Raw genomic sequence first — 15,905 nt, 5'->3', positions numbered from 1 at the left:
TTTGCTGAAGACAACACTATTCTTACTTTGTTGCTTTCTCATGTGTGGTGTACCTTCAACCACTATTCCAAGTATGCTAAAAACATTCAGACTTGCTCCTCCTCAAATACTCCACCCCAAACCATTTTAAGTTCCCCAAGCATACAGGAGCCCCTGCAGAGGAAACATTTTAACACATTTTTATTGCCATCTTTTGGCCTAAGAAGCCTACATAGGAAAGAAGGCTGTTGGAGAAAGATGACAGATAAAACATCTGAAATTACCAAGAAATAATTTTTAGACTAACAGGATTGGGATGCTGTATCAGGAAGGACAGGGAACAGTCACAGCACAAGACAGAATATTGAGCAGCTTACCCTCACAAGAAAATATGACCAGGTACATAACTATTTCTGTGCATGCTTTTATTCTGCTGTAATACAAGGGAGCTAGCCCAAAACTATAACCAAAGAATAAGTTCATAACTTCTACTTTTTTTGTGAGTGCAGAGGTGCTCACCCCATAAGCTGCTCAGGATATCATCAAAAATATACCCCAGAAAATGATGGCTAAAATTGTACTTAAGGAATTAATCAAGGCCGTCTATTTTTTACATCTCCAAATACTCAGAAACAAATCCTCCCATTTTTTCCCTATTTATTTGGCTGTAAGTATTTAAATTCCCTGCCTGAACATGATTATTTTGAGACCATGACACCAAAGTAGGTTCATTGCAAAATGAACAGCAGCCCTCACAAAACAGCCTGTTGGCACATTGCAAGTACTCAAAGCTTACGAGCAGGGAATTTTTCTTCTCCTGGCCAAGCAGATTTACTGAGGAGTCTGGAATGACAGTCAGTGAGTCATGCACAGCCAAACCTGCAACACCTCTCACAGCGGGGACCTCGCTTTATCACTTACTGTAATTACGGCCTCCCTTCAGCCGTAGCGTTTCAGACACAAAAAAAATGAAGGTGCACTTTTAGTAACTCCAGTGAAAAAAAGCACCAACAATAGAGAAGGGTACTGGCACTGCAAATGTTACCCAAGCATGTATGAGTAACCTTTTAAAACCTTGCAGCTTTCAGCTCCTGCTTCATTAGTAACAGTTACAAAACAAGAGTAAAGTATTGGCAGTAGTAATAGTTCATAACATTTTTAATCTAGTGCCAATCTCAGAAGACTGAAAATGCCATTAGTCTTATTCAGAAACAAATTTAACAATTCTGCTCATCAAAGAGAAAGAACATAGAGAAACAATTAACTATTCCACTATGCCACACTTAGAACACTGGAGTTCAGATTTACACAGCTCTTCTGGCACTTTGCTGCTCCGTACCATTCCAGTTTTGCATAAAGGCTACATGCTTACAACAGCACATCTAGTAATATACTGCATTATGCTCAGTATCATCCAGATTTGTACACCCTCAAACAAAAAAGGGAAAGCCCATAACTAAAATATTCAAAAAGCCTTCAAGTTTCTCATTTGTAATACTTAGACAAACATGACATCTCATACACTGTATGTTATTAAAATAAAAAAGAAAGCCTGTATACAGAGGGCCCTGATTTTCCTCTTTTATGATATGTAACTCTACTGATTGAGCAGAGTTACTCTTGTTTGTATCTATTTAAAGGTCTGTCTGACACAAAATAGAACTCAATAGACTGTTTGCCCTGATAGTGAAGGACATTAAATCAAATCTACACCCACAACATAAAGTAATCTAAGTCACCTGCTGAACTGGGCTTGTTGAAATAATGTTGTTTTATCATACTGATAGATGCTGAATGGATGTCTAAGTCCAAAAAACAGTGATCATGTCTGCATAATGAGGACTGCACTGAAAGAGTTTCAGCAGATCTAGGGCTCAAAAACGACATGCAAATTGAAGGGAGTTCCACCAGGATTCTTAGAAAAACAAGATGGCAAGACTGCAGTATACACAATTGGCTAAAGTGGTAATCAGCAGCAAGGAAGTGATTTTACCTGTGTGGGTGACACTCATGAGACTGACACTGAAGCACTGCATGTAATTCATGCTGGGGAGTGAAGGAGCAGCAAAGCAGGAGGGTAAATGTAAAGATTGATGTTGAAAATGCTGAAGAAAAGTGTCACAAAAAGGATTTTCAGACTGAAGAAACAAAGGCTCAAAGAGAATCACTCCCTCCACCCACCAAAATAAAATCGAGCAGAAAGCTGACCATAGGTAACTGGCACTAGGAGGGCTTTTTAATCTATTGGCAAGATATAGCAAGAACCAAAGGCAGGGGCAAGATAAATTCAAAGAAGAAATAAGGTGCAAACTGGGGGATGGGAAACCCCATGAAGCAGGAATCCAGAATCAAGGAAGCAGGAAATTTTGGGATACCACATCTTCCTGTCAGTAGATCAAGTTACTGGGATTACTATATCAGTAATCAAGCAACACATTGAGGGTCTGCCATATACTCCACATTTTTATATGCATGAAGTACAAAAGACACAAAAGCAATTCAAACTAAAGCAAATTCATGCCTTGTTGCCTGTCAGCTATATCTGAAGATGTCAATAAGGATTGAACAATAAACATCATTCAAATTAGCAGGCAAACCCAAGGCAGAAAAGATTTTTCTAATGTATTCAGATGAAGACTGTGCTCATGCAAAACATGTAGCAGATAAAAAGACTGAGATGGTTTTGTAAAGTCAGCTGTAGTGGGATGGATCTTCACTCTGCAGATAGCTCTTTCTGCTTTCATTGAAGCAAAGCAACACATGGAAGGTACTGTGCTGAGCCATCCATATACTGGCATCATGAAAGGTTACAGGAACAACAATTGCTGTGATGACAGAGGGGACCTGGAATCCCTTCTGTACCAGCAGATTGCAAGTGAAATTGCAAAATGCTCCACCAGCTTAAAGCAGTTGTGAATAATCAGCTTGTGAGTTTGTGGCTTGTACACTGAGCATTACATGTATCCCTCACAGTACTTTACTCCCTTATACTGGATTTCACTGGTTTTCAATTCCAAGAGTGAGTCACTGGTAGGAAAAGAGGGGGAGAGGAATGAGAACTTTTCTCTCTGAAATAAAGGAGATGGAAAATGACCTTGAAAAAAGGCATGATTTCATGCTTACTACTAGATTTCTTCTTGGCTTAAGATAAAAACTATTAAGACTTCAGATTAAACTGAGCAAACATTTGAACAAAGAATATGGCAGATTATTCTGGTAAGGAAAGAATAAACGCCCCTTGTATGTATGATCTGTAATGTCTGTTATGGTCAATGTTTGAAAAAATCATATCTTGTGGGCAATTCACAGCAGAAGTCTTTGTTATTTCTCCACGCTCAAAGGACACCTATCATTCATGTTTCTTACTCAGAGATTAAATAGCAAGTGAGTGATTTAGACCACAGCAGTCTGTAGAAAACACCAAATATTTTATGTCCCTCGTCACCCACCCCCAAACTGAACACATATGCTACCACTACTAAGTCTGTAAAGCCCGTATTTACAATGATATATAAAATTAAATATTTTTGTTTATGCAGACTTATACAGTAACCCACAAAAAGGGGCACTTCTCTACAAGAAAACCCAACTGAGACTGCCTGATTTCACTGTCACACAGATCCAAGCTTGAGCTGGTGTCTCCCAAAGTCAGGTGGATTCAGTAACAAAGCAGGATGATGAAGATCTGGGGCTGCAGGCCCTGACTAGCAGGTGTCACTCAAAAGAGGAGACCTGAGACTCTTTTCCAGAAATGGCCTGGGGTTTAGTTCCATCTCAGGGAAACTCAACTGATTGTTCTCATTTTGCAAGTGAGTACCAGCAAACCAAATGCAAGATTTAAATAAGGCAAAGAAGGCATAGAACTGCAGAGCCTCTGAGGACGAGCAGCCTAGGCTCTGTGAAACACTGGAATCTTTCTTAAATTATCAGCAATATGAAGATTTACAGGCTCCTTGGAAGTATACAAAGTGAAACAGGCACTGGCTTGCAAAGCTTCAAAACTCAAACTGGTCTTCCCATGTAAGTTAATGCAGTGCACTGAAGGGGCAGCAGAAGTGCACATGCTGGTGAGCAAGCACAGTGACTCACTGGAAACAGATACAGGGAGGCTGTCACATGACAAGCTGGTGCAGCACAGGAGACAACACGGAACAGCAGCATCCCAAATAGGAGAGAGGTATGGAGAGGAAAGTAATTCTACCTCCAGTAGCCAACACACTCAGAATCATTTATTTATTACTCCGTTTGCATTTTAGGCTTGGCTCTTGAAAACGCCATGCAGCAGAAGTTTATTCACCTCATGCACAGGTGTGCTGGTGCAGTTAGTTCTGCATGCACATTGCATGAACTCACTTGTTATAAATCTACTCCCCATGCACTGAATACTCCAGGCTTGTCTCAGCCTTATAATCACATCCAAAGAACATTTTTACATACATATATTTGCATACACATACACATTCACTCACTCTTCAGGAGAGAAATAGTCCTACAGAAGACCCTCTGGATGGCATTTGATTGCCTGAGGGTAAGCCCACACAGGCACAGAGGAGAATGTTGTTATCTAAAACCCCTACATGTGGCTGGCAAATATGACACAGGACCTGTGGTGATTTCTGCCAAAGTAGATGGGGTAAAATTCCCAAGGAACCTAAATGGCACTGTAACCTATGCTAGCAAGTTTGGATTTCACATGTATGAAGGTGACATACCTATGATCAGTCACTGAAACAGAGTTTTGGACTGCAACCTATCTGATTTGCTCTTGAACTCCCCAGCCCATATAACAACAAATGGTTCCATGGGATGGCAGAAATTATTTAAAATTTTGTGCACAGATATCATAAAGAAAAGGACACCAAAACACAAGTAGCATGACAGCCAATAAGGCATTACTGAATCTAACAGGTTAAAACTGGAAAGCGAATTAAGGCAATATGGAAAAGAGAGCTATTAAAATTGAATTTCATACTGTGTATCCCACCTTTTGATTTCTCTGAGAAAGTTCTTAAGATAAATATTTAGGTAGACCACAGAAATCACCCAAAACCAATATCTACACCATATAAAGATAATCCTTTAACTGATACTTATGCAAAATGCAAAATAAACTTCTCTATGGCAAAGACAGCATCTCTGATGCTATTGTATGCATCACTACTATTCAGGCAATATTCCTAAATTGACAAACTTGGAAGTAATCACACTGAGACTGTTCTAGATTTTAGCCTACTGAACCAATGGTAAGGTAAGCCTTTCCAAAACGTAAGTATTTCACAGACTCATTGTGTCTTTAAAGGGCCAAAAAACTCCAGAACAGACAAGTAGCTCAACAATCTATTAGATCAGTAAAATTTTAAGTCTTTTGAAGCAAGAGTTCTTGTATGCCTGAAGGAAAAAGAAATGGATAGGAAGTATACCTCCTTCTTTCCTAGGATGTCACTTTGTTTGGAGCATAGCCAACATACTGCTTTTTCCAGGAAGCACCAGATATACCAGCCTGTAAATCTTTCCAGGATGCACCAGGATGCTTCCCTCCAAAGATAATGCAATTTCTAACATGCACTGTTTTAAATCCCCATGAAAAAAATAATTTAACATAGTTTCTCTATTAATCTTTCCAAAAGGGCTGCTTCATTACAGCTGGTACTGTATTACACTGGCTTCCTAATATTCTGATCCCTGTTAAAATTTACACAGTTTTCAAATTAGCAGTGAGATGCTAACCCAGATATTGAAAATTGTTCTCATTTTTTTATTTTTTAAAAAGGCAAAATAAGCTCAATTTCACGTAAGTAACAAAACACAAAATCTGGACTGCAGAACTGGTCCACTTGCACACTGTGAAGTGCCTAACAGAAGAACTTATTTCAATAAAATATTTCAGAATTATTTGGGTTTGGGCATTATCAGTATCATGCAGCTCTGCACATCTTGGGAATGCTGACGAAGAAGGAAAGTAGTTAGAATAACAGGGTGGAGCAGATGGGAGAGAAATCCCACAGAAAGGTTACAAATGTTACATTACAGGAAAGTTTTGTTTGTTTGTTTTTAGAAAGACCAAAAGAGAACAAGCAGCCATTCCCCTCCCTCTCTGTTCCCATGAAAATACTCCCAATCTCTCTCACTTCAGAAGTGGAAGACACTGGGGATGCATGGCAGGAGGGAGGGGGTCAACCAGGACCACGGAGTTGAGATCCTGGTTAATAAAAACAGGAGAAACAGACCTAAGGTTCAAATTTAGAGTGGCACAGCAGAAAGGCAGAGAGGTATCCTTTAGGATTTTAGTTTAATGAGCTAAGTGGCAAATGCGCATGGCCTGGAAAGCTGTACTACTGCCGTGGTGGAACTCAGGCAAACTAACTGTGGGAATCCTCTGCTCTGCGCAGTGGAAACATGCACATTTGTTTGCTATGATTACAGAAATGAGACCACTTTTCACATTTACTTCCCCTTCTCTTAATCCCAAACCAGAAAAATTTGTGAAGGATTGCTATTATTTGCTTGGCAATGTCCCAGTTTACCCAGGAGGCTGTCCACAGAAGCAGCTGCAGAGGAGTTGGAATCTCATGAGATTGCTGCTCCTAATGGTGTGTCACTAGCACACGTGATAAATTTCTTAAGACACAGACAGGGACTGTGCTCATGTGTCCAGGGCCCCTAGGGGCTAAGAATGTGCTGCTTAGAGCCACATATCCAGACGTGTAAAGAAAAGGAGAACTGATCCTAGCAGTCTACAGATACACATCTTTACTCAGAAGTTATCCCAAGGAGCAGGGAAAGCATTTTTTATCTTATCCCTCCTCTTCCATGGGGAGTTTGAGGAGAGTTAAGAGAGGCAAAGAAACACCACAAACAATAAGAAAAAGTTTTTGGATTTTGTGATTTCTTGCAAAAATGTACGTATTTTCCATTCCATTGGAAGTGGCCAGGTCTGCAGAGCCCTTATGGATGTATCTAAGATGACATCAGGACCTCAAGTGGGGTTGATAAATAATATTAGTCATGGAGAAGGAAGTACCTCAGTAAAAAGAGAACTTTGTGGTTCTAACATGGGGTAGGAAGTATCTCTCAGTTCAGTCCTTGCTTCTGTTGTGGACTCTAGGGTGTGATAGATCACAGTGCGTCTGTTACCTTTTGTCCAGGGGACCCACTGTACTTCCTTTTATCTTCTTTTAATCAGACCCTTTTAATCAGATCTCTTTGATCACATACACTCTTCCTATGCACACATGGAAACAGTGTGCCAGTTGCAATACCTTCCCAGTTTCAGCTGGCTTCTCAGCATTATTAGAAGTCCCGCCTTTATCAATGGGACCTTTGTTGACAATTTCAGCAAAGAAGAGGAAAGACTGAATGGGCCATAAAGACAGAAGTCAGTCCTTTACACAGCAGTCCCCCTCGTCATTGCGATGGAAAAGCCAGCAGTGACTTCAGCCTATATCAAACATGTGCTGGGAGGCACGAAGAGGTCCATGTATGTGAAACTGGCTTCTTGCCTGTTATCAGCTGCAATGACAAATGCTTTAAAAAGTTTGTCTTGTCCTTACCTGCACCTTCCTCCCGTTTATCACATTTAAAAAAAAAAAAAAAAAAGCAAATTACAAAGATACAAAGTAGTAAAGCGCAAGGAGATTATAGGAAAATCTATTCACCGCATCCCACCGACAGCCTGATCCCAAAGACACTGCGGTCCAGCGCCCTCCAGGCCACAGCACAGCACTCACCGCTGCGACCCACAAACCCGCCCCGCTCCGAGCCTAAAACTGCGCTGGCCAGAACAGCTCGGGTTTAACACCGACAAGGCAGCCGGGCGGCCACGGGACTGTTCTTGGATACAAACACCTTAACAACAGCCGGCGGCTGCTGTTTGCACTCGGCTCTCGGCGGACCAGCAAAACGCCTGGGGTTCCCTCGACGCGCGGAGCGTATTACAGAAAGGAGTGGAAAAAAAAACCCAAGCAAACCAACAAACAAAGGAAAAAACATTTAGGAACTGCGGGACACGGCGCAAAAATGGGCAAACCCTTTAGCCCCAGGGCCGGAGAAAACCCCTTCTCCCGCGCAACAGGTTCCCGCTGAGCCGGCTGCGCTCCTCCTCCCCCGCGGCGCGGCAGCCGGAGCCGCCCCCGCCGAGCGCACCTGCGGCGGGCAGCGCCCTCCTTCCTTCCCTCCCTCCTTCCCTCCCTCCCTGCCGCCCGCCGCCCGCACCTCCACTCACCCGCCGGGGGCGTCGCCGGCCCCGCCGGCCCCGCCGCTGGGGTGGTAGGCGGTGAGGACCACGCCGCGGGAGCCGGACCGCCAGCTCATGGCGCTCGCCGCCGCATCCCTTCTGGGGACACCGAGGCGGAGCGGGGCGGCCCGGCTACGGCCCGGCGCGGCCCAGCCTCCCGCCGCAGCGCAGCGGGGCAGGGCCGGGTGACGGCAGCGCTTCCTGCGGCCCGGCGGGGCCGTGCCCCTCCTCCCGGCTCGGGAACCCCGCGGGCGAGGGCGGCGGGACCGAGCGGCTGCCGGGAGCGGTGCCCGCGCTGTGCCGCGCCCGCGTTACAGCTCTGTGCGCTTCCACACGCCGCGGGGTGTGGGAAACCAGCGTTCTCCGGGCAGGCTGGAGTTTGTTTGAAGGTGTCGCAGAGAAATCCGTCAATTTAAGAAAAGTCGCTGCCCTTTCAGCCCCGAGTCAGCTGCCACGGGCGAACTGCTGCGCTCCGAGGCTGCCGTGTGTCAAGTGCGGCACGGCAATAAGACAAATAAAGAATGTGTTCAGCGTTTGCTTTGTACGTTATCCATTTCACTGAATCACAGCGTTATTCGGTGAGTGCTTTAATGTTTCATACACAAAAAAAAGTAGTTTATTTTTTTTTAATGACAAGCTCTTGAATAAAAATCACGACAGGGGATAACATCGAGCAAGGACACTGCTGACTGAGCTGCCTCAGAGCTGCTGGGCCTTAAACCAATCGCCATTAGCTCCAAGGTCATGCTCTATCAACCAGCGACAGCCAGAGCAGCGCAGTTGGGTCGGCCTTTTTGGTGGGCAAAGCTTCCTCTATGCCTTGGCACAGGCTCTGATGAGATGGGACTCACTGCCTTGGTGTTAGCTTTGAATTGGTAGGCAAGACCTGTAACACAACACCCAAACCTGTTTGTTTTTTTCCATGGCAACATGTAAATGAACATATGCTATTTATGTTTGTAATTTGTGGCTTCGTTCACATATGCATATGATTTCTCTGAATTATTATCAGTTTGCTCTAGAACTGAAAGGATCAACTTCAATAGGAGTGTACTATGCATTGTGTTTACTTTTTTCCTTTTAAAACAAACAAATCATGCAACTGCTTTGCTAGCAGTTAAAGTCTGCAAAATTCAGTGCTTGGCTCTGTGAGGTGTTCTGGAATGCGTGGGTATGGAGTTCTGAACCTTCCCGCATTTAAACCTTGTATACCTCAGCTGGAATGCTGCACACAAGTTTGTGGATGAACCACACAGTTTTCTGTGCATCTGTTCTCCAGCACAGAGCTGCCTTGCAGGAGCAGCACAGAAATCTTGTCCTACGGCCACTGAGAAGTTGGTCCCAGCAGAGAAACAAACAGGCAGAACTTCTGGTCATGAGTGAGCAAGGTAAGTTTGTCCTCTAGAGTCCTTGATACTTACAGCTGGTGACTTTGGAGGGGTCCTAGTCAGACATAACTGAATTTTGCCATTGATGATGGACCTCTACAGAGTGCCAAACAGGAAGTCCTGATTTCTTTAAAAAGGCTGAAGTCGCCATTAAATTTTGAGAAGAGTCCCAACATTACAAGCACAGGAAAACTTGGATGATGTTCAATAGGCCAACAATTACAGAGTTGTCTTTTCATTTCTCATACACCGGAGAGTCACATGCTGCCTTTGTTTTAAATTCATATAAATTATTGAAAGTGGGGTGATTTTTAATAAAGCCTGCCTCTTCCATGGTTTCTTGGATGTTTTATCTGTAGGCAGCTAGCCAAGGTATTTCAGCTAAAATATTTTTTGTATTGTTTATTTTTAATCAAAATTTTCACATTAAATTAAAAAAAAATTATTAAAAAGACATTATTACCAACAGATACTCTATGCATATAAATTAGAAAAATAAATGGGCCACTTTTTAACTCTGTGATTCTTTAATTTTTTAATTTTTACAATGCATAGGAAAGACATCTGTGCTTCACCTCCACAGATGTTCTCCTTCTCCAAAGGGAGTGGGTAAAAGAGAAGGTACAGCTTCAGTTCAGCTTCAGCAGTGGCTTAGTACTATGGCTACAACAGTTTAACTGGCAGTATACACCAAGAGCACTGAGACAAATTGTCTGCATGTACCTACACACTCACAAAAACAAGGACATGAAACCACTGCAAAACTTAGGACTGGGAAAAGATTTTCCTGTACTCCCACTGCAAAGGTGTTGCACTCTCTCTACATTCTCCGGCTGTGTTCCAAAGGCAAAAATTAGCCTAACTTTTCACATGAGCATGCAAACAAGACTCTTCTGTTTTTACTGCTCGACTCGGAAATACATCAGCATGAGGTGAGAAAACATCTTATTAATGGATGTTAGCACTCCTATCAGCTGGTGCCTTTGGCTCTTTCTTTAAATGCACATGTGGTTAATTGTTAAACAGCATATGCAGAATGCAAAATTATTTTCTGAAGAACCCAATTTTTTTCTTTTAAACTAGTTCAGAAAAACTAAACATAAATACCAATGTCCTTAGGACATGGCCTTGTCTAAAGCTTCAGCTAATACTCCACTTAGTTATAAAACTTCCTTTAAAAAATAACTAAAATATAACTGAAATAAAAGTAAAACATTTAGAGCATTCCATGTCTAATGAGTGCTTTCCAAAGCCCTTTGCCTAAACTAAATATATATATTAGGTGCTATAAGAACAAAAATGTAAACTGTTTTTTCTTTGATAAGCATCTTAAAACACATCATAATTAAGGCACACCACAACATGCTGCAGCCTTGCTGTAAAAAGAAGAATGCAGAAACAAAATGTAGTCAATGCGGCATCACTAGGGGCTGCTCAAAAGACAGTTTTGCTGCAAACGGAGAAGGGGGAGAACCTGCCTTGTTTGGGGTGCGGGGGAGATTAAGAAAGGCAAAACCCAGAATAGGTTTGTAGCAGTCAAGTGGAGAGTAAGAAATAAGAAAGCTTAAGAAAGCTTTTGTAAGCATATCACAAGGAGAGTGAGAAAAGGAGCTAGAAAGAAAAAAGTTCTATTAAAAAATGAGAATAGATAAAACCACAAGAGATATTTATTCCCTCCTTACACCTGTCTTTATTATGACTCACTTCAAACATAGAAGTGGATTTAGGAGCTTAACTGTAGACACTTTTTCCTATACTTGATAGGATCAAATGTTGCATGAAGGCCTTGTTGCCTTTTTAAAATCATGGCTCAGGCCTGTTACTTTGGCTAAGTAGAAAAGGACTGTGGGAAAGAGACCCAGTTGAATTAAGGGTAGAAAAACATGCTGCGTAACCATCGCATGCTCACGTCGTGGCGTATGGTGGTTGGTTGAATTATGTTTGTTGTGCTTTAAAACTATGTAAACAGATAACCGGCAAAGTGTTTAAAAAGGCCGGGTTTTTGCAATAAAGCAGCTCTCCTTTGCACCTGCCTGGAGACTCTGTGTCACTCATTATTGCAACAATCAAACTCAGTCCTGTTATGACAGCATAATACCAGCATGGTTTTCTTTGATTAAATTATTCCCAATTCACACTAGAGACAAATAGCTAATTCTGACCTACAGATGTATTATTGCTGTAAACTGACAGAAATAATCACTACTCTCTTTCACTGGTATATCTTCTGCCTAAATCTGACTGAAGTCATTAATTCCTGAGTTTGTGGTTAATATTCTTCTTCTTAATAAGGTCCAGGCATGCTTATTTGGAAAGTAAGGTTGTTCATAGAGAAGAGAATGCTTTGGGGAGACCTCATAGAGGCCTTTCAGTACCTTAAAGAGGCTTTTAAAAAGGAGGGAGAGGGATTTTTTATATAGGTAGATAGTGACAGGACAAGGGACAATAGTTTTAAACAGAAAGCAGGCAGGTTTAGATTAGCTGTTAGGAAGAAAATCATTACTCAGAGGGTGGTGAAGCACTGAACCGATTGCCCAGAGAGACTGTAGATGCCCCATCTCTGGAAGTGTTTGAGGCCAGATTTGGATGGGGCCCTGAGCAACTCGATCTAGTGAGTGGCATTCCCTCTTCATGGCAGGAGGGTTGGAACTACGTGGTCCTTAAGGTCACTTCCAACTCAAACCATTCTATAACTCTATAAACAACTAGGTAAGAAGGCACCATTTGAAGCATTTGGGTTTATGTGCTAAAAGGAGCATATTATTGAGAAAGGAGATTACAAATCAGTCTATCAAATCAGAATCCAAGTCTCCTCCAAAGAGTTTAAATATTTAGATTAAGATGTCGTGCACTGCCTTTACACTCAGTATAATCAGTCACCAAAGCCAAGCAGACCATGCAGAGTTCTCAGGCTTAGTGCTCTCCTTACAAAACAACTGCTAAAAAGAGAACTTCTCAGCAGCGCCATCCTTCATCACTGCTTTATAGGGTTTGAATATGCATATGTTCAACATATGCTTTTGACTCTTCACTGCAGAGCTATTTATTTTCATTTAAAAAATTTTCCCAAATTAAAAAATAAATCACACTGATTTTCATATTTTGTATAAATACATGATTATTCTTTTTAAATATGTGTTAAGTGATTTTTCACATTCCAGTTCTTAATGATGCGTTAATTATCAGCAGGTAAAAATGCAACCCACTGAGAAAAATTGGAGAGGAAATAGTAACAAGTCAGCTGACAAATTTAAATTCACAGACTGACTTCAATGGCAGTAGATGGATTTGTTCCTGCTGAGGTCTAGAAATCCCCCTGTCCAAGAGCATTGGGACAACCAATGCAGTGCTAAAGTAAAAGTACAACTGGACTTTTAAAGTATATTTTTAATGCAGGAGGGTTTCAACCTTTCGCTTCTATTATCTATTCCAGCATTTGTTCAGCTGGGTTTTAAACTGAGCAGAAAATGTCTCATCAGTTCACTCACCTCATTTACATTGAAACAAAATGGCAGCGCTTCCATTGTCCAAATTATGTTTCCAGGGTTCCAGCCAGCAGCCAGAAAATACATGAAATGGAAAGTTGTTTGTATACTGAAAGATGAAATTGAACCCTCATGAAGCTTCACATTTCATGTATTGCTGCACTCCACTACCTAAAGAACGACATATGTGAAGAGTGTTCTGCAGCTGTTAATAATCAATGCTAGGAATAATACAAAAATGTAGATTACAGGTTATTTAACTCTTGATGTCTAGAGCTATGCAACTGATTTTACTTTCCATTGAAAGTCTGTGAAAGAAATGCACTTTTAGAGGGCAAAATCCCCTGCTCTATGTTGGACCTCCACTTTGGCACATAAAGAAAAATCATGTGCCAGAATTGTCCATTTATTTCCACTGACTAGAAAGGCTGACTACGTGAGTAGGTCACACGCAGATATGCACATCTGCCTGATAAACTTCACCTTTAATGCTTTTATGTTGCCCTTCCAAATATGGGAGATGCAATGTTCAGTTACAACGTGCACCATATGGCATACACAATGTGGAGTAGTCAGTGTTTCAAAATGTACTGATATGTAGGAGGTGTTTCAGATCAGCTTACACATCCCTGAATAGCAAAGGTGGGGATGAAGTCACAGATGTGTACACCGAAAGCAGATTTGTACTCAGAAGGCAGATTTGTACACAGAAGGCTGGTAACATGTTTGCTAGCCAGCACACGGGGAACATTTTTTATGGTCTGACCCTGTAAGCTAATGTGTAACCTATATTCAAATTTTCACAGGATTTTTTAAATGAAAAAATATATCCACTATTATCAGGTAGCAGTTCAATACACGGTGGAATTTAGCAAGCAAGACACAATTGTCACTGAAGCGCCTGCAAGGGTATGGGCACAGGTAAGAGAAGTGACGCCTTCCTAGCTTTCTGAACCTTCACCTTCTTCCTCACTGCCTTCCACACACATATTTAAAGAGCTGATTCGTTTCCCCTAACAAAAACAAAAGAAGACCACAAGAAAAGGGAGTAACAGTTCTAAGGTTGTTTGCTTTTCTTGCGAGTTGCTCTAAAATGTATCTGGTGCACTCTGGTGGCTGCTTCGGTAATTCTTAATTCCATGACTTTGCGAAAGGTGAAACAGTAACTACCGGTGCTGCTTTTGAGACTATCCACATGAGCACAAGAATTTATTCTAGTTTATCCTCTTTGGTTTTTCTTGAATGCTTTCTCTGGAGAAATTCAGATCTCGCCCATTGCTGCCCATCTGCTTACCTTATGTAAAGCACAGCCTGGGGATTGAGTGGTCGAGGTTCTCATCTGCCTTATGTTTTTGCTCATGGTCAGACAGCCGTTGAATTTTACCCAGAGAAGTATATCTGTTTCTGTAGAGGTAATTTATCTACATGTATTCGTAGTGTGACCTTGCAAAAACCCTCATATCAATTCTTGCTTCCCTTTCCCTGTAACAGGGAATCCATATAACAGGGCTAATAATATCTAGCTGTTTATGAGGATTATTCACCATATGTTCAATTACATTGAACGGTACCAAAAAATGCAGCAAATTATTTCCCGTTACATCACTACATTTACTTTCATTTGGTGATTTAATAGGGATAAAATAGCATGGATTTCTGCATCCACAAGCATAGAGAACAGATGATAAATCTAGTGCACTTTATAGCATCTCACATGAGGTATAGGACTTTTGGGGAAAACTGAATGCCACAACTGATGTTTCATGCCACTTTGGGAAAGGGGAAGTCAGCATGAATGGTGGAGACTAAGAGATTTTCATTGGTAACTCTGAATGACCCCTTTTTTTTGAGCTACTTTTGATACAACTTGGATTTTATAAACCATGACTTCACATATGCCACTAATTATGAAAAGGTGGTTGTATTTTCAGAATATAATGACTTTTCTCCTTCTTAATTCTCCCAAATGGTTACCTAAATGTGGTGAACACTGAATACATTCACTTTGTTGTTGAGAGGCTGCTGTCATGAAGGCCAGAAATCCTGGGCTTGTCTCTTCTCTTGGACATTGCAACCAACACCAAACCCACTGAAGAGGCAGGAGTGGAGAAGACTCTTGTAGCTAACAACCCCAACTCTCTTTTTTAGGTCAGGAAGTAGACCCCTCTATCCCGTATTTGAGACGTAACAGTTGATGAACTCATCAGCTGCAGTTTCACCAAGAAATATGGAGGGGGTGCTAGCAAGCACAGAGAACATACTTGGAAATAAATGAGTGATTTGTTGCTTTACAGACAGGCTGTATCCATCACTCGGGTTCAGGGTCTGTTACTACCATCCCCACCCCCTACTTTAGATCAGGCTCCAGAAGGGTCTGGGATAGTTTTTTTCAGTCTGCATCTGGCTAGGAAGTTGAAACCATGCTCTCTCCCACACATGTTAACTAAGTCAGTCGGCACGCTGACTGGGAGCTCTTCTCTTCCTTACCCTTCTAATTTTGCTGTTGCCTGCAGATTTGATCACAGCTGAAGTTGCAGAACAAAAACATCTGGTGAAGTAGAACAGAGCAACCACAAAGGAGAAGAGTTTAGTCAGTCAGGAAAGCTCATGAAAATTGTGACACAATCCTAAGCTGAGCAAGCCAGAGCTATCCAGAAATGTCATTATGCACCGAGGAGAAATGCATCAGAACAAAGAAAGGAACAATTGCATGAGTCATGGGCTGTGAGAAAGAAAACCACTTCTCTGTAAGGGTTGACGAATACCACTGAAACTTCAAGTTAACACAATGCAAAATATTCTTAGTTCTTTCTTACTGAC

At 41.7% G+C, this 15,905-nt stretch overlaps 1 protein-coding gene across 2 annotated transcripts in view; it reads right to left on the bottom strand.

Moving 5' to 3' along the window:
• The window catches only part of ARHGAP18 (Rho GTPase activating protein 18), a 95,257-nt gene that overhangs the window by 60,563 nt on the left and 18,789 nt on the right, over positions 1-15,905 (bottom strand). Inside the window, exon 1 of one of the 2 annotated variants that reach the window (XM_039569525.1) lies at positions 8,201-8,344. The exons of the other annotated variant lie outside the window; for it this stretch is intronic. Within the exon in view, the coding sequence (XP_039425459.1) occupies positions 8,201-8,289 (89 nt within the window). The 5' untranslated portion in view covers positions 8,290-8,344. Of the gene's footprint in view, positions 1-8,200; positions 8,345-15,905 lie in introns of those variants that run through there. 2 annotated transcript variants of the gene reach the window in all.

The sequence above is a fragment of the Corvus cornix genome, chromosome 3, assembly GCF_000738735.6.
Source record: "Corvus cornix cornix isolate S_Up_H32 chromosome 3, ASM73873v5, whole genome shotgun sequence".
Taxonomy (NCBI): Eukaryota; Metazoa; Chordata; class Aves; order Passeriformes; family Corvidae; genus Corvus; species Corvus cornix.
The sequence above is the reverse complement of the archived record's forward strand: the minus strand, read 5'-3'. Positions and strand labels throughout refer to the sequence as shown.